The 21,888-nt window shown below is 53.5% G+C and overlaps 1 protein-coding gene across 1 annotated transcript; it reads left to right on the forward strand.

Moving 5' to 3' along the window:
* The first annotated feature begins 6,227 nt into the window (after positions 1-6,227).
* On the forward strand, positions 6,228-19,858 carry SCNN1B (sodium channel epithelial 1 subunit beta). The gene is made up of 14 exons (XM_057371182.1): positions 6,228-6,290; positions 8,436-8,632; positions 10,672-10,990; positions 12,057-12,459; positions 13,145-13,338; positions 13,603-13,706; positions 14,131-14,294; positions 14,738-14,845; positions 16,546-16,663; positions 17,170-17,245; positions 17,433-17,490; positions 17,878-17,939; positions 18,319-18,394; positions 18,784-19,858. Exons 3-14 carry the CDS (start codon positions 10,680-10,682, stop codon positions 19,144-19,146), a joined length of 2,037 nt encoding a protein of 678 aa, XP_057227165.1. The 5' UTR covers positions 6,228-6,290; positions 8,436-8,632; positions 10,672-10,679; the 3' UTR covers positions 19,147-19,858.
* Positions 19,859-21,888: the final 2,030 nt, after the last annotated feature.

Here is a 21,888-nt window from a genome sequence, read left to right on the forward strand (position 1 = left end):
TCTGCATGAAAGCAGGTGTAGAGACTGGCCAGACTTTATACCAAAAACTGCAGGGGAATATCCCCTGACAGAGAGCAAGGCTGCTGACCTGCAGTGGTCCAGCAGCAGGAATGTCAGGGCTCTCCCACTGAAAACCCAGGATATGTGTCCAGATAGGCACATTTTCAGGAGAACACTTGGTTTAAATTCTTTGGGAAAGCACAGGTGTTCTGCAGGTGCTGTTTGCAATCGCTCTCGGGGCAGGTGCAGCACTTTTTCTCCGTGTATGAATAATCCTCAGACGGCAGAGAGCCATGGAGCTACGAAACAGTTTACTCCATCATGAGTTAAACACTGACCTGCGCTGAACTCCTGAGTCACCTCAAACACAGAAAACCACTGGGGACGGTCTGCGAATCGGCACTGGCACATGCTAAACATCATAAACATCATAAACATCATAAACCCAAAGAGAAATTCAGCTGGAGTTTATGGGAACAGCAGGCTGTAAAATCCATGATTCGGCAACATCCCTCTCTTCCACCATGGCAGCTCTGGGGTCTGTGGGAAGCTCGGTGTCTCGTCATGGGGACAGYGTTCCCTGGAGCCTCGTGGCAAGTGGTGGCAGCACAGCCAGCCCCAGTCAGGGCTCCAGAGCAGGCACCCCTCACTTGCCAGCAGCCCCCCATTCACAGCACTCCCCACTTGCCTCCCATCCCCAGGATACAGCTGTGGTCACAGTGTCCAGCTCTTGGGCAGGGATGACCACACACCCCTGACTTCAGCGTCACGACACCACGGGCTGCCAGGAGGGGAGCAGCTGCAGTTCCTGAACACAGCAAAGGTGCAGGAAGCATCACAGATCACAGGCACGGCGCTGCCTTGGCAAGGGACAGGCTGGGGAGAGATGTTGAAACAAACCTGCAGCAGCAGGTGCTGGTGACTCACGGGAAAGGCTGCTGGCAAACAGGGACCGGCCCTTCGAGGACAGGAGGCACAGCAGGAGAACCTCGCTCTGCTCCTCCACAGCTCCTGCAGCAGCCAGAGGGGGGGAAGCCAGACGCGATGGAGGAGATGTGGAGGGCACATGGCTGAGGAGGAGGAAAATCCAGCAACGCTGAGATTTTCTGGATGGCAGGAATCTGCTGGTGTGGGGGTGTCCATCCAGAGGKGTGACCCCAGACTCCCTCAGAGTGGAAGGAAGGGGCAGCTGCCCAAAGCTGCTCCCAGCAGATGCAGCCAGTCAGCACCRACAGGGTTAAAACTGCCCAGGCCCCTTCCAGAGAGGTGACATCTGGGTGACAGCCAGTGGTCCACAAACAGGTTTGGGAGTTAAATGCCTCATTAATGTAAATGGGGCTGGGCTGGGGAAAGGCATCTCCAGCACATGCCTATGGAAAATCAGTCCAAGCTCTGAGCCTCTTGTGCTCAAACCCAGCTCTGGGGAGGCCAAACGTGGCTGGACAATGTGGATGGTTCAGTTTTACCCTTTCACATTCCGGGCAGGGTGAGCCAGCACCAGAACTGGGCAGCCCTGGAGCAGTTGCTCACGCTGGACACCCGGTCTGAGCCGTCCCCACCAGCCTGGCCTGCACTCAGCACTTTGGAAGCATTTTCCAGTGTCTGGAGCATCCCCAGCCAAGGCCAGGCTGTAGCAGGGGAACGTGGCAGCACTGAAGCAGTCGCAGGCAGTGTGAGTCACAGTCTGACCCATGGCTGCAGCAGCTCCCTCCACGGTGACATGCGGTGACACGGCCCCAGCGCTAATCCCGATGCCGGCGTCTCCCTGCGAACAGGACGGACCGGGACGTGCGGGACCTCGGCAGCTGCCCACGCCCCCGCTGGCACACTGCAGGGCATGGTGACACTGCTGGAGCCAGGCTGGGGACAGCAGCGCCCGAGGCCAGCAAAGGGAGCAGAAACCCCCGGCCAGGCTGGGCATTCCCACCCAAGGCACTGAAACCTGGCTCTCGCTCATCCCACCCTGCTCTTCATCCCTCCCCAGAGCAGCGTGGGCTCAGGGTGACCTGGGGAACTGAGTTTGGTGGTGGAGGGCAGGGCTCTTGCAGTCCTCCCTGTCCTTGTCCCTGCAGCCACCCTGCACCAGGGCTCTTCCCTTTGGCCCCTTTGGAGAGCAGTGGGCTCAGGACACTGACCTTCTCCCTGGCCCGGCTGTAACACAGCCCCAGGTGTAAAAAGGGAAACACATCTGGCCCGAGGGCTGTGGACAGAGTGCTCCTGCCTCTCTGTTCTCTGGAATCCTCATCCAAGCCTTGGCACTTTCCTGTAACACTCCTGGCTGCCTTGTCCCTCCCAGTGTCACGCTTCTGCCTCAGTTTCCCCTCCATAAGGAGCTGGGTGGGAGCTGTGCCCTGTTGGAACTGGAGCCCCCTCACTGCTGGGCACACGGGTGGGCTGCCAGCCCTGCAGAGGTTTCATGTGATCCCCCCAGGACCATGGTGGCACTGTGACCCTGGCAGTCCTGCCATTGGCAGCGTTCCCTGTGTGCAGTACAGAAGAGGAGACTCTGTGGGGCCAAGTGACAAAAACCCAACCCCAACCCAAAGAGCCCCAGCAATGGAGCCAGCCTGGCCCCATCCAGCACCAGGTATGGGGTATGGGACAYGGGGTCACATCTCTCTTTTCCACTCATGTGCTTTGTCCAGATGTGTTTCCGGGGATTAAAAACCTGTATTCCCTGTATTTATCCACTGCAGTCCTGGCAGGATGTGATCACCCAGAACACAGCGGAGGGAGGTGGGAGCCGGCTGGAGCCGGGGTGAATCACCCTGTTGTCACAACGCCTCTCACTCGGGTACCTTCCTTCTGGGTTTTAAGATCTCACCCAAGTTTACATAACGAATCCTCAACAGTACAAGCTGTTCCCCCAGGTACACACGGGTAATCACTCCTGGTCTTGTTATAAATCATCTCTGGTCTTCTTATAAAATGTCATCAGTCACAAAATAGTTCACATCYGTGACAGAACATGGGAGAGGACCATAAACACCAGCCTTTACAGTCCTGCATCCTGCTGGAGCCACGCAGGCACTCCCTGGCYGGCACCAGGGCATCCAGGGGACTGGACCCCACCTGAACAGCCACATCCCAGGATGCTGCAGCCACAGCAGGCCAGATATCTTTTCTAGTAAAATTAAACAGTGGAAAAGGTGGATGAGTGCACCTAATTCTCCATTCCAATTAGTTACAGAGGAAACAGAGGAAACCCCGCCGGTGACAAACCATCACAGCGCTGCATTGCAAAGCTGCCCAGTGTCATCCACAGGTGATTGGGACTCAGTGCCCARTGTCACCACGCTGAGGCTGAGGAAGCTGAGCCCCAGCACAGTTTGCCCCATCTCTCTCTCTGTAGCCACAGGCTGGCTGGCAGAGCCACACACAGAGGTTCCACAGCCCAGTGCCCAACTCTGGCACAGGGTGACCCCTCACTGTGGCCACCAGCTCACCGAGCTGTGCCAGGMGAGCACGACCCGGCCACAGGGCCCCTTCCCTCCCCTGTTCTGCGGCTTGTAAAACAAAACCAGTCTGGGTTTTACTGCCTGATCTTTGTAACGCAAACACAGGTCAGTTAGCAGGTTTTACACAGCGGCTCCCGGCACAGGGTGGCTCTGAGATGCTCACTGTCACTTCGCAGGGATTTTAAATGACTCGGTTTACATTTAGTGACAGCGTGTCTCTGGAAGGGCACGCGATAAACCTGGAATTACTGCGCTGGGTAAGCCTGTGCCGGCTGTGTGGGAACAGGGGATGCTCAGCTCCCTGGGCAGGGAGCAGGAGCAGCCTCCCCATGCCAGGACCAAACATCAGAACCAGCACTGGGTGGGTGACAGTGACAGGGGGCTGATGGGAACTGGTAGGAACAAGCACCTCCACYCTTCTTCATCTGTACATCCAGACCTAACAGCATCCCGGCCAAATTCCTGCTGTCTTTGTACCCACTGCAGCCACAGCCATCATCAAAACATTTTCCTTCCATCAGACAAATTTAGGAGCAGCTGATATTTTTGAACATGGTGGATCCGGCAGATGGAGTCACTTTCAGGGCTGATTTTTGCCATGGATCCGGTGTCCCAGGTGTATTTAGCTGCTGTCAGCAGTGCATCACGCCAGCGGAACACACCGCTGGGAACACAATGCCTTCAAGGCACGGGAGCTTCCCGCGGCATTTCAGCTGTATTTTCAGCAGGAGGTTTTTGCTTATGAAATAAACTTCCTCCTAAACAAGTGAGACATGATGGAAATTCAAGCCATCTCAAGGTCATTTGGCTTTGCTGGTTGCGCAGCTGATGTTCCGAGCCCCGGAACAAACGCCACCCGCTCTATTTCCAGTGCTAGAGYTGCCAGAGCTGGTAACAGACATTGTTCTCTGGGAAAGCAGCAGCGATAGGAGGGCAATTACTGTGACAGGACAGAGGAACCGGGGAGGTCCTGGTCCATCAAACCTGCTCATTCCAGCTTTCCTCGGAGATACTCCTCGAACACAATCCCGCATTCCATTCCTGACATCATGACATGAGGTACACTTGTGCCAGTTAAAAATAAAAATCCCTTTTGTTCCCGAATAACAGAACACGGGGACACTGGGGAAAGTCTGACCAAGTCCTGATTGAACAAGWATCTGCCTCTCCTAGCAAGAGGCAATCACTCCCGTGTACAATGCTCTGCTCTCAGCAGTGATTTATGGTTCTGAGGAGGTTTGTACACRTTCACTGTTCTGTTGTGAGGAGTTTACGTCTCCCACATCGTTTGAGATGCTCAAGATTTTACCTCCAAACATGTTTGTACAGTGGTGCTGGGCTCAGGAATCCCAGCCCATGGCACACATGGCACTGGCCCTGGGCTAGGAGAATACAGAAAAGTGGGGGAATTTGTCTCTCCAGCTCCCCTGAGGGATTAATTATGGGATCAACAGGAGTCAGTGTGCAAGACACATAATATTGAGATTAAGTCATGAAATCCCAAAGCACATGCTAATCGCTGTGAAAATCACCAACAGCTGGGCTGGGAGGGCCCAGTCCCCTTGTCTGAGCTGCTGCCTCCCAGCCCTGAAGAGCTGCTTCCTCCTTTAGTTCCACTGTCATTTTATGGAAGCAGTGCTCATTTCTCCTGGAAAGAGATCATCGAGTTCCAGACCAGTCCACTGGTGCCACTGAGGCAGAGCTGTGCCCCTTCTATTTGAACATCAACAGCAGCAGGCAGGGGAGCGAACAGGTGCGAAAGGAAAAAAAAAAACAGCACAGAATCAAAAAATCATTCAGGTTGGAAAAGCTCTCCAAGATCATTGAGTCCAGCCCAGCACTACCAAAATCACCTCTAACCCTTGTCCACAACTGTCACATCCACAGGGCTTTTAAATCCCTCCAGGGATGGTGATTCCACTACTGTCCTGGGCAGCCTTTGCCAAGGTTATAAGATCTTATACCTCTTTTAAAATAGAAAAAAGATTATGGGATCTTTCTAAAATAGCTTATAAAGCCATTTCAAAATTAATTCAAAACTTCACCTGCATTTATTTCACCCATGTCAAAAACCTGGCACCAGGGACAGTTGGCACCAGGGAAGGAAATGCAGTGAGGTGATGTCCTGGCACCTGTGGCATCTTAAACCAGACTGAGAAACACACTGTGACCTACTGCAGGGCAATGGTCACCAGACCTGAGAGCCCCTTCCAGTGCCTAAATCAGGAGAGCTGGAGAGGGAATTGGATTGGGAATTGCCTGGAGTGGCAGGACACAGGCAATGCTTCCCACTGCCAAAAAGCAGGGATAGATGGGTTCACTTCCCTGTGAGGGTGGGGAGGCCCTGGCACAGGGTGCCCAGAGAAGCTGTGGATGCCCCTGCATCTCTGGAAGTGCCCAAGGCCAGGCTGGACAGGGCTTGGGGCACCTTGGGACAGTGGAAGGTGTCTCTGCCCATGGCAGGGGTGGCACTGGGTGAGCTTTAAGGTCCCTTCCAACCCAAGCCATGCCAGGATTCCACGTTCCTAAGATCCCTTCCAAACCAAATCATTCTGTGATTCTGTAAAGTTTGTGCCACTGATCCCACGCCTGTTTCAGATGGTTTCGACACGACGGGAGCAGGAGCAGCAGAATCAGGTGCCATTCCTTGGGATGTGTTAGGAGAAAAATCAAACTACGAATTCCAGGAACCAGGACCAACCTGGGAGCGACTGGAGCCAGCAGGAGGGCGGGTTCAGCCGCCCCGACGGGGCGGGACGGGGCGGGACAGGGGAGGTGCGGGGCCGGTGCCGGGCTCAGCGGGGAGCGCTGCTGGAGCCGCACGGGCGGCAGGTACGGGGGATTGGGGGAGACCGGGGAGAGCCGGGGGGAGCCGGGACACCGTGTGTGGGGTCGGTGCTGGTCGGTCCCTTCGSCCCGCAGACTCTGCCCARGGATGCCCGCAGGCATCGCTCAGCGCCCTCGGGCATCCCTCGGCGGCGTCTCGAAGGGACCGGGCTGCTCCTGGTGTCCTTTACACTGACACAGACCTGCAGTCACCCGATCTCTGCCTGGTTTTGCAGCAGCGGGGCAGGATTTCGTGCTGGGCAGGTATTTGGGATGTACCCGGTGTGCAGCCAGGGGTAGTCGATCGGATTTAACCTGTATTTACGCTGGGGTTTTCTTTTATCTTCCTGATAAAAGAGAATGGGAGCAAACCGCAGCTTTGTGGAATAGTTCGGTGTTTGGTTGGGTGTTGGAAATGAGCCATCTTCCCCCAGGATGGTTCTCCCCCTGAGGCAGAGTGTGCTCCCAGCATCCCAGTGGGATGCAGTTGCTGGCGTTGGGGGTTTGCTCCTCTTACTATCCCGATTCCCAAGTTAACTCTCAGCAATGTGATCTTGCTGGCACAGGAGGAGCACGGATTGTGATGGTCCTGGGAGAGAGGGACACCATGGGAACCATGGAATGGTTTGGGTTGGAAGGGACCTTCATATTCATCTCATTCCATCTCATTCTCAGGGACACCTCCCACTATCCCAGGGTGCTCCAAGCCCTGTYCAGCCTGGCCTTGGACACTTCCAGGGATCCAGGGGCAACCACAGCTTCTCTGGGCACCCTGTGCCAGGGCCTCCCCACCCTCACAGGGAGGAATTCCTTCCCAATATCCCACCCAACCCTGCCCTGTGGCAGTGGGAAGCCATTTGCCCTTGTCCTGTCACTCCAGGCCCTTGTCCAAAATCCCTCTCCAGCTCTCCTGGAGCCTGTTTAGGCACAGCAAGGGGCTCTACAGTCTCCCTGGAGCCTTCTCTTCTCCAGGCTGAGCAGCTCCAGCTTCCCCAGCCTGGCTCCAGAGCAGAGGGGAGCCCAGGGCTAGGCAGGGAAGTGRGGACAGAGTGCCTAACCCTGCACAGAGTCAGGCAAGCGCTATCTGAGCTCCCAGACTGTAAATACTCCTGGAGAGCTGTACGCCTGCCTGTTGGGGCTGGAGACCCRGAGGCGCCTGCGTGCACTGGAGCTGTGGGCGTTGGAGCTGGCACTGTGTGCCCTGGCCACTCTCCCTGCACACCATCAGCAGCACTGAGCATCTGCTGAGAGCTCTGACCCCACCTTGGGACGGGCTTGCATTGCTCACCAAAGTGTTGCTGCTCCACTTTTCAAACTGCCAAACTRTAAACTTGGGAGGTAATAAAAAGAAAATTCCTCTAATTTGTAAAAATAACGCTAGAGAGTATAGATGTCTTGTCCAGGAAAACAGGGCCTTTCCCTCAGGGCTCAGGGGAGATGGCAGATGATCAGCTGGCCATCAAAGAGGAGTGGCTGGCAGAGAAAGTGCTGAGCAATCTCTGTCATCAGGCTGGTTGTKTCAGGGTGGTTTTGCAGCCCACATCACAGCCTGGAGCTTTCAGGAGGGCACCGAGTTTTGCTCGTGACTTTATTTCCTTCAAGTGGCAATTGCCCTAGGAAAATGCCAGAGGAGATTGAACAGAGTCAACACAGTTGTTTCGTAATGCGGGAGTCTGATGTCACCGTGAGGTGGAGGAGTTTCACCCGGGCTGATGCTGGGATGAGGCAGGGCTGGACTCAGCTGCTGGGGACAGCGAGGACACATCCACAGCACAGAGAAACCCCAGAGGAGCAGGTTTCTTTTAGGATGGCTTTGGTCATGCCAGAAGAGGGGCCGTGACACCCTGTGCACCACAGGGACCATGGGGTCAGCTCTGGACAGTCAGTTCTGATGAACATGCAGTGACCAGAGCAGCCCGGAGCAGGGCATGGATGCAAAGCAGAGCAGGCTCCCCAGAGCCACCTACAAATGCTTCAGGGCTGTGTGTCTGTCGAGGGGGTGGCACCTCCTGTGTCCCCAGCCCTGCTTGGCTCCTGTCCCACCACTGCTCCTCTTCCTCACACCAGGAGGGCTTGGGGAAGAGGGCACAGCTGTCTGTGCACCGTGGAGAGTAGGGTTTTACACCCTTCATTTATCACTTCTGTGCTCAGGTGCAGCTCGCTGATGGGGCAGAGCAGGASCCGCTCCAGGCTGGCACCAAACCTGGCACCAACCCCGCTCCGAGCAGCTCCAGCCCCCAAGCACTGAGCACTGTTCCAGGGAAGAGCCCCCGTTACAGGGACCTGGGCAGCTTCCAGCTGTCAGCAAGGAAGAAAGAAGCCTGTTTGGAAACATTCTGGAAATAAAGGTAAGAAAAGTGAGAAAATACATTGCAAATAATCATCCAGGTAYGGTCAAATGCAGCTTTTGCTTCATGCCATTTCTTTTATCCCATAAAGAAAGAGAGGTTCTCTTGAATAGAATAATTTCTCCCAGCACTGGTTCATGAGTGACCCATGGAGACCTGCAGACAAGTAGGGGTGTCCCCATGGCAGGAGCCAGCAGTTGGTGACAGCAGGGACAGCTGAGGGCACACAACCTGCCAGCACCAGCCAGGCAGAATCCTGCCCTGCACTGAGCAGGGGGTTGAAATTTCAATATAATCTAAATATTTTACTGGATTTCTTAAAAGGCAGAAAATATTTCCTTGTCTGCCTTGCTGGGGTCCTCAGATTTAAATGAGGATTCGGCTCTACAAAGCCATGGCCCCTTGGTAAGGGGCTGAGCTCACACCACGCAGGCTTGGGCTCACATCCTCCCATAGCCATGGGGAGCTCAGCAGAGGCCAAGGTCACTGCTCTTCTCTCCTTTTATCTCTGCCCAAAACCCAGGCAGGGTCTGGTGCAATGTCAGCTCCTTCCATGAGTGAAGCACCCSCAGGCAATGGCAGGAGGAACCTCTGTGCCACAAAGGTCATGAAAGAGGAGATGATGATGTTGGGAGTTCAGGGGGTCCAAGTCCAGGACATGAGTTCCTGGAGAACAAAATTTTTTTCTGTGGGAGTAGAGCCTGCCCTTGGATCGTAGAGGAAGAAGCTGGGGTTTGTTCTTTCCAGAGTCCACTCCTGTAGCAGTCTCACKGGGTCACCTCTGTCTAATGTCATGGATAGTAGGGATGCAGTGAAAATCATCATCTCTCTTTGCATCATGGAGCAAGGCTTCAAAAATCTGCTTGGTTTATGCTGTTATCAGACTCTGTATGTGCTGCTCAGGTGAACTTGCAGATCTGGCCAGCAGATCAAGGARTCGGTATCACCATTTTTATTTTTGAAAAGTATGAAGAACCCACCTGCTTCCACTCCCCAGGGCCCCTGCACACCTTCGCTGCCTTCCTTGCTCACCTGCAAGTAATGCTGTGTCACTGTCATTCCTGCCCTACCAAATGCTGCTCCTTGGTGAACTATTGCTGCATTATTCCAGCACTCTTCCTCCCAGGATGGGGGCTATTCCCAGCATTAATCTTTAACTCTGCTCTCCTGCAGCTTAAATCTGAAAAATGTTCTCAGTGGCCGCCTCAGGTTTGTTTTGAAATCCTGCCTCGGGATGTTAAGATTTAGTAACACAGATTCTCACCTTAAAATAGCAGYACAAAATGTTCTATTTACTCACAAAATGAATGCCAAGTATGCAGCATCCCTCACCAGAGCRGGGGAGTGGGGGAGGTGGGCATACTGATAATATCTGACAGACAAAGGAATTTGGTGGAAAAAAACAATCTAGTGTCCTTCCTCTGGCGGGCAGCAGCCCTGGACAGCATTCCTGGTCCTGGGAAAGGGGCTGCTGCTTCCAGCTCCTCTTCTCCTGCCCCTCTGAAAGCCRGATGTGCTCTAATACTTCTTGTAAGAAGAAAGATCTCAGGCTCTGTGTGAGATTGAACCCTGAATGCTGCGAGCCTGAGCTCTGCCCAAGCCAGCTCTGCGTGTCCTGCTCAGCCCATCTAGTGCTGGCTGAGGCTGGGACAGCATTCCAGCTGGATCAGTGTGCACACAGCATTCCCACTGCCTGAACAGCACCTGCTCACACATTGCCACACCGCAGGGCCCAGGGCCACGCTCGGGAGTCACCAGGCATGGCCACATCCCGCAGGTCCCGGTCACTCCGTTCTGGTGGCGCCAGCAARAACCTCAAAACATGACAAAAGCATTCACCACCTTTGGAACTGCCRATCCTAAACCTCTCCTGTGTCCTCCCAGGAGGCTGGATGACRGGCAGAACATCTGTGCTGAGTTTTTCCTGGGTTATAAACCACGGCCGTGCYGTTGCAGTGACTGTCCCACTCCTGCACCTGGTGTGGCACAGCCCCTGCACCTCCTCAGAGCTGCTTTGATGCCTTTTCTCCTGCTTGCAGGCAGCARCATGAACCTGAAGAAGTACCTGGTGCGGGCTCTGCATCGCCTGCAGAAGGGCCCTGGTTACACCTACAAGGAGCTGCTGGTCTGGTACTGCGACAACACCAACACCCACGGCCCCAAGCGCATCATCAAGGAGGGGCCGAAGAAGAAATTAATCTGGTTCTTCCTAACGTTGCTCTTTGCATCCCTGGTGTTCTGGCAATGGGGGATCCTCATCAACACCTACCTGTCCTACAACGTCACCTCATCTCTCTCCATTGGTTTTAAGACCATGAAGTTCCCTGCAGTCACCATCTGCAATGCCAACCCTTTCAAGTAAGTTTGTCTTTTCCCAGTTTACCCACCTGTGCTCTAACCCCTCAGAAAYACTGCTGGTGTGAGGTGCTGACTGTTCCTGTCTCAGACATCACATGAGGAGCATGAGTGGACTCACCAAATGCCACTAAAAAACAAATTAAGAATAATATGTTTCAGGACCAGAGGAGGATTCATCTGCCAGCAAGTTCTCSTGGGTTTCATAGGATCCCAGAACAGTTTGGTTGGGAAGAGGCTTTCAAGTTCATCTCATTCCACCCCCTGCTGTGGGCAGGGACATCTCCCACTGTCCCAGGCTGCTCCAAGCCCTGTCCAGCCTGGCCTTGGACACTTCCAGGGATCCAGGGGCAGCCACAGCTTCTCTGGACACCCTGTGCCAGGGTCTCCCCACCCTCACAGGGAAGAGTTTATTCCTAGCTTAATTTCTGCATCGTATCAGTCAATCTAATGAAGGCTTTTGCCTCCATGCAAACTTTACTCAGCTCATAAAAAATCAAATTCAGCTCACCTTTCCAGCCCGAATCAGTCTTTCCATCTTTCCCCACAATCCCTTTCCTTCCCCTTCCTCTCTGTGAATGTTCTTCTCATTGCTCCCACTCTAGGGGATGGTTCCATAGTCCAGCCTGCCAGGAGCCACAGAGATACAACTGAATTGTGATTTCAAAGGAGYCACTGATTTTCATTAGAGCCTTTAAATTTACAGTTGCTGTAAAGTCGTGTCCATGCAATAGTGTAGCCCAAGGCAAGGCGCTTTCAGCCAGCACAGGAATCGCTCAAGGGTGGTTTTTCCTCCACTTGCTAGAGATGTTTTGTGTAAACTGTAGTGAATTACTGAACTAGAACCAATCTGGCCCCACGCTGGCAGGTTCCCTGCAGCACTCCCTGTTTATCCTCCCATTGCCCTGCTGCCCAGCTGCAGCCTGCTGGGATGCAGTGTCYGAGCTGGCTCTGCATGGAAGCTCCTCTTGTCCTCCAGTCTGCTCTGGCCAGCACTCCAGGTCCCCAGGAAGGTCCAACATGTCACCAGAGCTGTGGCACTGCCTGGTCACAGCTCCCTGTCCCACAGGTACTCAGAGGTGAAGCACCTGCTCAAAGAGCTGGACAGGCTCATCGAGGCAGCGCTGGAGAGGATCCTGCAGCCCACACCGGGCAACAGCAGTGAGAACACCTCAGCATCACTCAACCTGGAGCTCTGGAACCAGATCCCCCTGGTCCTTATCGACGAGCACGACAAAGACAATCCCATCATCCTGGACATCTTTGAGACCAACCAGACCGCTGGGGGTAACGAAACTGCCACGGGCAACCAAACCAATGTGAGCAATGACACTGTTGGGGGCAGCCAGAGCTTAGAGGGCTATGAAATTGCTGCAGGCAATGGAACTGCTGCAGAGAACCAAACCACTGCTCCGCCTGCCCCAGCCAACACGACATCAGAAGAGAAGAAGTACAAGCTGGCAGTGAAGCTGGTGAGAAGCGTCCTGCAGTGTCAGCAGGCAGGGATGAGGGATGGGTGCCTCGGCAAGGATGCAGCGGGGAGATCTGTGTCTTCTCCCAGCACAATCAGCTGCCTGTGGCCACTCTGCCTTGGGGCTCTGGTCTGGCTGTGCCACATCCAGGGCAGGCTGAGCCCAGGGCAGAGCCAGGGCAGGGGTGCTCCATGCAGGCTCCTGGACACCTTCACTCCTTCCTTGAGTCAGGTGCCCACAATGCCAGGGAGAGGCTGTGGCTGCTGCCCCATCCCTTTCCTTCTGCAGTCCTCCATGGTGGTCTCTGCAGAGGCACATGGTGGTCTTGCAGCCCCTCCCTCCTGCTCCCATRGAGGCTCCAAGGACCCTGCCTCAGCAGACCTCTGAAGCTGGGGCAACTCCAGCCTTAAAGAATTGGCCCAAAAGTGACATTTTMTATTAACTTATGGAGGTCACCTTGGGGCTGATGGATAACCTGCCCAGCTGGGCAATGTCCCCGGGGAAGGACCCTGCAGGGCAGTGTGACAGCCAGCTCAGTGTGCAGCCAGATCGTGGCTCTGTCAGGCTGCACCGCTCATCTCCTGGGAGCTGCAGGCAGGGCTGGCATCCAGATAGGGAGGGGACGGTCACACCATGGCCCTGCCATCCCCCCAGAGACTCAGACCTGCCTGCTCTGTGTCCCCAGTGCAGCCATCAGGGCTCCGACAACTGCACGTACAGGAACTTCACCAGCGCGGCGCAGGCGGTGACCGAGTGGTACATCCTGCAGTCCACCTCCATCCTCTCCAAGGTCCCGCTGCATGAGAGGATCAGGATGGGCTACCAGGCAGAGGACATGATCCTGGCATGTCTCTACGGGGCCGAACCCTGCAACTACAAGTAGGTGCACACGAGCTCCCTGCTCCTTTCCATCCCAGCAGGAATGAACAGCATGCTAACAGCACGCCAGGGCGGGTTCTTTGCTCTTCTTAAGGTATATATCAGCTAATAAGGAGACTGTTGCTGATTCTCAGCTCCAACAACAATTCCCAGACATTTTCTGGATATAATCCTGGCTGAAATGGGTTCTTTTGGAACAGTGCTTTATGTCATACCCCTTCAGTCCTCCCAAAAGTCACAGGTTTATGTGTATGATTCTTCCAGGAATTTCACCCAAATCTACCACCCAGACCATGGTAACTGCTACATCTTYAACTGGGGCATGGATGAAGAGGCTTTGAATTCTTCCAATCCYGGGGCCGAGTTTGGTAAGGGAGTGKTCTGCAGTGGAAGAGGGGTTTGGAGGGGCAGACATGAGGGGTCTGTCTTTTTGTGCTCATTTCTGTCACTYGGGACACATTTATGATTCCTCTGTCACTGGAGAACTGCAACAGGGAACAGAAGCTTTCCAGAAGGGGATGAGCCCCAAAAGGAAAACACAATGCACAGAAAAAAAGTGGCTACAGATGTTACACGTAGCAGAAGGGCATCCTCTGGATATTTGAAATATCTGAGGCAACACCTGACTATTCTCAGCTATTGCCATTCTAGGCATTCACCACCATAAGTGCTCCTSCACAGGTCAGGCTGCCATGGCTCTTACCAAGGAACAGGGAGAAGAAAATAGACTCTTTTTCTCCCAAAGCCTCACCTTCCAATACAATTGCTGTTGTGTTTTGTCTGGTGTTCCAGGGCTGAAGCTGATTCTGGACATCAGCCAGCAGGACTACATTCCCTACCTGTCCTCTGCCGCTGGGGCCAGGCTCATGCTCCATCAACAGAAGAGCTTTCCCTTCCTCAAGGATCAGGGCATCTATGCCATGGCTGGGACAGAAACCTCCATCGGAGTGCTGGTGGTATGTGTGGCATTCCTCGGGAGCAGCTTGTCTGAGAATAATGTTATCTGATGGGACTAAAACCAAGTTTGCTTTAAGTCTTGGCYGAACTGGCTCAAACCAAAGGAGTCAAGGTACACACCAGCTGAGGGCTGGAGCAGTTTATGGAGGATTTTATGTAACTGTCCTGGCAAAATGCTTTATTGAGGCCAGAATGTTGGGCTCAGGTCATGGTTGCCTCTTCCTCCAGCGTGTCAGAAGGTGCTTTGCCAACCCCTGAACACCCTCGCCTGCCTGGATCCACCCAGGGAAGGGGCTGCAGCCTCTTCAGCTCTGCCACCACTGACTGTTTCATTTCTAGCAAAGCCAGTGGGGAGTGCAGGAATTACAGGGCCCCTGGAAAATGGGCACAGGGACCTGTGAAGGAGTGACAACCACAGTTTGGTGTTTGGGTTTTCTTCCAGGACGAGCTGGAGCGGATGGGTTATCCCTACAGCGACTGCACCATGAATGGCTCCGACGTCCCCGTCAAAAACCTCTACAGCCAATACAACACCTCCTACTCCATACAGGTGAAACACCCTTTTAAATCAAACAAGACTCTTTAGGAAAAATCATCAAAGCAGTTAAATGTTGGGCTATCATGCAGGGTACTGGGGGAATCATAAAATCATAGAATCGTTAAGGTTGGAAAAGAYCTTCAAGATGATCAAATSCAGGTATCAACACAGCACCACCACCACCCTCACTGCTAAACTATGTCCTCAAGTGCCACATTCACATGGKTTTTGAAYACTTCCAGTTATGGTGACTCCACCACTGCCCTGGGCAGCCTATTCAAATGCTTTATAACCCTTCCAGTGAAAAGCTTTTCCTAATATCTGATCTAAGCCTCACATGGTTCTGCAGGGACAGTCATTGAGGAGCTGGGAGACTCCTGCTGAGACAATGTCAAGGTGACACTTCTCAGGAATTCATGTTTTRTGTACACAAGTGATATTTACCCCTGTCAGAAGAGGAATACAAAGGAGAGATTCTCCCTCTGAACGCTACTGCGATCTTTAATTTTTTTCTCTTTGGGGGAATTAAGTAATTTTTGACCCTGAAAATGCAGCTGGTTTGTACAGGAAGTGAAACAGCCCTTTGCTTCTTCATCACTCTGAAAATGGGATGAGAAAGTTGAGTGTTTGTAAACCTTGAATCTGTAGAAAATTGGAGTGCAAACACCAAGAATGGGTTAATTTGTAACAGGCCACACTATAGAGAGAAGCAGCTCTTGAGGATGCAATCGGGTAATAAGAAAAACACCCAAACCATTTGGGGTGGTTCACAAATGCACCCAGAAATCAGGAGGGCTTTGGGCTGGCAGCAGTTTTATATYTCTACCTTTATATAATATAATAACAACTGGACCACTTTACCCAAGTTTGGAAGATGTTTGTATAAGGTTTAAGCAAACACTCGGGTGGATTGCATTATTCCCTAGAAGTGCAAACGCTGACGGAGTTCTGTGTCCACGTAACGCCACTTCAGAGCCCTCTCAGCAAAACCAGGCTCTTCCATCACTCCCTGACTGCTCTGCACTCTGTGGACCTTTCCTATCACACAGAAATTCTCTGCTTGACCTACCCCCAACTGTTAAATTTAATTATCTTCTCATAGACTTTGCTATTGCTTTGTGCTGCCTCATGCAAAATCCCACTCGGATYGCAGATGATGAACTTCACGCCTCACCAAGCTAATGGCAGTGCTGCAGCTGGAGCCACAGCCACCATCCTGCTGGGAACAGCAGCAGCTACACAGACAAGATCATTCAGATGTCTGCTCTTTATGTTGAAGGATTTGGAAAATCCTGGCCTTAAAGCATAAAATCAGCACTTATTCAGTGTTGTGTGTAGCCCGAGAGCAAAGCCATGTCTGTGGTGGAACGGAACATTTGTATTCCTTTGGAAAGCTCAGTATTATTTCTATGGAGCCCTAAAATAATTGAGAAATGAGCAGTTTCTTGTGTGAATGGGAGGGTCCCATGAGTGGCCTTAAAATCTCCAATGCTGAGAAAGGCTGGAAAAGATTCCAGGCAGGTACGGGCTCTGGCAACCCCACTTTCCCTGCACCTTCATCCCTCTCTGTCTGCAGCCCCAAAACCATCTGTTCAGTGCAAAAGAGAGGAAATTCCTGGGAGCTGTYGGGGTGTCCCAGCCCATGCCACACCAGCAGGGCAGAGCTGCCCAAGGTCTCAGCCCAAATCTGAGCGTCCCTCTTCCCTCTCCAGGCTTGCCTGCGCTCCTGCTTCCAAAACCACATGGCTGAGATCTGTGGATGTGGCCACTACATGTTCCCTTTACCCGAAGGGGTGAATTACTGCAATAACGAGGACAACCCAGGCTGGGGTGAGAGCTGATGGTGGGCTCTGGGGCTGGGGGAGTGGCAGAGGGAGTGGGATCCCTGCTGTCCCTGCAGCTCATGCGCGGCTTCCCCCTGAGGGATGTGGTCACTCAGGCCACTGCTGGGGACAAGGGGCCAAACCTGGGTCCTGGCACCAGGCTGGGGTAGCCCTTGGGCATCAAAGAGACAGAACACAGGGTATCACTCCAGGCCTCCACACCCAAAAGCTTTGGGCCCCCAGCAGAGGCCAGGGCTGTGCCAAAAATACCAACCCTGGGCAAGCTGGTTCTATAAAAACTGTCTTCAGAATGTTACGGTTTGTTTTTAATTTATTATTAAATTGTCTGAGTGTTTTGCCCAAGTTTCTCAAGGAAAGGAAAGTTGAGAGGGAAGATGGCAAATCTGTGCAGCAGGGTCACACCTAATATTTATTTTGATAAATGAAACTGATATAACCCACTAAGTGGATCTTTATCTAAACAGGCATTTTAATTTTGTTTTCACCAAACAGCATATTGCTATTCCTCACTGAGATCCAGCATAAAACAGMGACAGATCTGCATTGACTCCTGTAAAGAAACATGCAAGTGAGTACCTGAGCCTGATCTGCTTGCTGTAGGGGTAGAGAGATCTTGCATTTCGGCTCCCTTCAGTCCTGACTTTCCAAAAAGGGCAGCAAACCCTGCAGGGCTGGTTTACTGTGTGAGAATTGAAGCTCCAGAGACTTCAGAGGAGGGAGAATCTCCATGCTAACGCTCTCCCTCTCCCCTCCAGTGACACTCAGTACAAAATGACCATCTCCATGGCAGACTGGCCATCAGAAGCCTCTGAGGTAACCCTGATTCCTTGTTTTGCAACAGACATTGATGGTTCCCTGCTCCCAGGCACAGGGACACTCTCTAATGTCAGAGCTGGTGTCCAGCTCAAAGCMCCTCTGTTAAATTCCACATTTTCCACATGTAAAGCAGCAGCAGCACCTGGGTGTGAGGCAGGAGGGATTCCCCACACTGGCTGCTCCTTCCTGAGGCTCTGTCTGTGTGTCAGCACAAGGCTGAGAGCCCACCTTCCACCCCCTGTGCCCTGTGCTGAGGCAGAGCTGCCCCACTCCCCCTGCACACGGGGCCAGGGCTGCCTGGACAGGGCACGGCACCCACGGGGCTCGTGCTCTTCGGGACCACAGGATGCCGCTACTCTTTCTGAACAGGTTTTGTTTTCCTAGGACTGGATTTTCCATATTCTGTCTTATGAAAGGGATATGTCAACAAATGTGACTCTGGACAGGTGAGTGAAAGGAACAACCACTTTATCTTCTCTGCTGAGCCTGTTAACATCAGCCTGACACGAGCCTTGGCGCCGGGCCAGCGCATGCGTGTGCCATGCAAAGGGAGGACGATGTCTGCGGTATGTTCACCTGGGAACACAGAAAGTACATSCAAAAGGCACTTTTTGCATGTCCTCTGCTCTCCAGAGCTGCAAAGTGGGTCAGGCAAACTCAAACATGCAGTAAAGTAAAATCAGCATGAAGGGCAGTTCCTGTGTTGTACYGTTTGTCACTTGGTACTTAAGTCTCTGTGTCTCTCCATCCCACKGTCAGGCTGGAGCAGAGGGGCAGGACATCAACAGCCTGGCTCCTCACTGARCTGGGGTTTGTTCTTTACAGGAATGGGATCATCAAATTGAACATTTACTTCCAGGAGTACAACTACCGCACCATCTCAGAGTCAGCTGCCACTACGGTGAGTGCCCATCCCAGCCCTTCTRGCAGAGCAAGCACAGGAGCCAGTCAGCTGGGACAGGCAGGGCTGGGGGACAGTCTGTCGTGTCCCTCAGTGCCCTGGAGGACACTGTGTCAGTCTCTTGAGGCTGCTGTTTGGCACATCTGCTGTAATGGAGTGCATGAATCCACCTTTGCCTGTGGGCTCACAACCCCCAGTTCCTTCCCCCACTCTACCTCTCATCCCTGTCCCAGCCCCACAGGGCAGCACGGGCACAGCAGAGGACCCAGTGGGCAGGGCCAGGTGCAGGGACATCACCCACATCAGCACTGGCACACGGGATGATGGATTGGGGTGAGRCACATCAGAGGGGCTCCGCTGCCTCTGCTCACTCCACTCTCCTCCCACAGATCGTTTGGCTGCTGTCGAGCCTGGGAGGCCAGTTTGGGTTCTGGATGGGGGGCTCGGTGCTGTGCCTCATTGAGTTTGGGGAGATCATCATCGACTCRCTGTGGATCACCATCATCAACGTGATCGGCTGGTGCAAAGGCCTGAAGCAGAGGCGGGCGCGGGCGCGGTACCCGGACGCGCCCCCGACGGTGTCGGAGCTGGTGGAGGCTCACACCAACCTGGGCTTCCAGCATGAGCCCACTGCTGTGCCCAGGGATGAGGCGCTGCCCCCCGAGCCCGGCACACCCCCACCCAACTACGACTCTCTGCGGGTGCAGCCCCTTGACGTCCTTGGGGCCGACAGCGATGCAGAGACGGAGTGAGCGGGGTGTCCTGCCAGCTGCCAACCACCACCGCTGTGCTGCGTGTCACCTGCTGGGCAACTGTCTATTATCTGTCAAAATAAGGAGGGAATTAAAAGCCCTAGCTGTCCTTTCCTATGACTGATCACAGGGAGGAAGCTCTGCCTAATAAACCCTGCAATAAACCCCACAGAGTCAGGCTCTGGCTTTAGTGTGTAGAGATTATGTACATCAGGGTTGCTGTAAAATCATGTCACTGTTCCTCATTAGCTGGTGGGTGGGAAGCAGAGCAAGGTGGTGGCAGGGAGAGGACAGGGTGTCCTGACAGTGGATGCAAGGCCATGGCCTGKTGGATCACAGAACCCTAGAAGAGTTTGGGTTGGAAGGGATCTTAAAGGCGATCTCATTCWATTCCCTTCTCCAACTCTTGGGTGGAGATGTGGCACAGCGTGTGCTGCAGCTGGGCCATACCATGGGTCAGAGCCTTGGGATGGKACTAAAGCTACTTCTGACCTCTGAGGTTGCAGAATTTCCATTCCCAAAGAACTATAATGGAAACAACAAGAGCAGAGCCCTCCCTTCAGTGCTGGAGGCCCTGGGTGCCCCATTGTGGTGCTGCCCAGGGTTTGGACTGTTCACAGTGTAGGTGGGCACAGCTGTTGGTGTGCGCTCAACAGAGACTCCATGGAGACTCAGGGGTGGGGAGGAAGCACCAGCCTGTTTAACTATCATTCTTGCAATAATAAAAAAATTATTTGTAAGTTGCCTTTGTCTTCCCTGCTGGCAGCGGGGGCAGKCTAGTGCTGGGAAGGTTGACAGCAGCACTTGCAAGGAGGGGAATACACCGTGCTCAGTGTGGTTTGAGGRCAGCCCGGGCCTTTGGGGCTCCCTGGGGGACTGAGCTGAGTGGGACAGTGAGTTCACCTGGCTCTGGCTGGTTCTGGCCCCCAGCTTTCCCAGGAGCCCATCACAACCCACCGTGACTGGTCTTACTGAAATACTTCTGCAAAAGTTCAAGAGGAAACACAATCGTGTGGTTAAATCACGTGCCCAGGAACACCATGTTCTGGGCACGGCGCCCAGCGCGGGGCAGCCACAGACAGCGGGGTCCAGGATCCTTCTACATGTGAAGGCTCCCCGAGCACAGGGTGCTCTGGTGCAGAGCGGTGGGCAGAGCGTGCCCAGGGTGCCTTCAGCTCCTCAGCAGCAGTGGAAATGGTGGGCCCAGATGATGGTGACCACCAAAAGCAGGACACAGGAACTGGGGGATGATCTGACAGCTGAGGGGCCACCAGCATGGCCCCTTCTGCCCCACACAAGGGAATTGTGTGTTCAAAATTCACTGAATCCAGATTGGGGAGCACCTCCTTAACATGTCCACACTGGCCTAGCCCCTTCTCCCTCAGGTGGYTCTCGTTTGAAGGGAGAAGGACCAACAGCCCCCAAACACTCTGTTCTGTACGGAACTGCCTCACCCAGGTACAGCCTGAGCTCAGCGAGCACCTAAACCCACCCAAGCGGTGACAGAGCACATGAGACRCAGCAAAGACACCTGTAAAGACAGAGGAATCCTGCTCTTGCATCTCCTTTCACATTCTCACCAACAAACAGCAGGTCCCTGGGGTAGGCAGCAGGTCCCAGGCTGCTCCCTCAGCTCCTCATGCCTTCAGCCCTCACTGGGTGCCCGCCCAGGTCCCCTGCCCTGTGAGGGACAGCAGCAGCAGACAAGGAACACCCCTGACCCTCCTCCCCACAGTGTAGGGGCAGCAGGAGGGTGGGAGAGGCACAGGGTGAGATTCACCCTCCTTACACCAAGGGTGAAGGGAACAGCGTGTTCTCAGCAGGACAGGGACAGCTCACCATTCCAGTCACAGCTGGTCTGTGGAGCTGCCTGACAAACTCATAAAAGTGTGAAGTGTCTCCAGCTCTGTCCCAGCCGGGCTGTCCCCAGCAGGACCCACAGCAGACCTGAGCCCAGCTGAGCAAAGAGATTTCCTGCTGCAGCAGCAGTGCAGGTGCTGGAATTTCGACCAGCATTCTGACTTTGGGAGCTCCCTCTGTTCTGCCCCTCTGTCTCTCAGTAGAGAACACCGAGGCTAGACCAGCTGTTTCAAAAAAATCTACATAACAAATGGTAAAACATTCTACAAGAAAGCACCACTTTCCTTAAATTCTTCACAAACTTCATGTCTTTCAGTAGAATAGTGAAATTGCACCAGGAACAACCTACAAAGCTGGTTTTATTCCCAGGGTCAAGCTTGATCAAGCCTCAGCTGCCAGGTGAAGAGACCCTTCCTGACTATTTACAGCAGCCCTGAGCAGTGACTCTTGCCTCTCTGGGCTGCATAAACCCCATCATCTCAGATACAGTAGAGTAAATTTTTCTGGAACTCCACAGCACCTGGCAGAACATTTCCAGCACTGCTCAGCCTACTCAGGGTCATCCAGAGAGTTTTTGGTAAATTTGGCTGTAGGACATCTTTCTTTATTTCTATAGACGGAAAAATGGAGCAAGYTTTTCCTAGACATTTATTAAAAGTTAATCTGAAATAAATTCCTCTAGTCCCCAGAGAYCTTTTCACTGTCCTTGCAGAAATGAAAACCAGTCTGAGGAGGTGAGTCCTTGAGCAGGGGCCAGTGGCAGGGAAGGCACAGCTGATYCTCCAGGCCCCTCATGGCCGTGATGCCAGCAGCAGGGACAGCACAGCTGACACTTCAAGCCCCTCCTGGCCATGATGCCAGTGGCAGGGAGGGCACAGCTGG

This window comes from Malurus melanocephalus, unplaced genomic scaffold, assembly GCF_030028575.1.
Source record: "Malurus melanocephalus ecotype Western Australia unplaced genomic scaffold, MMel_1.1 scaffold_143, whole genome shotgun sequence".
NCBI lineage: Eukaryota > Metazoa > Chordata > Aves > Passeriformes > Maluridae > Malurus > Malurus melanocephalus.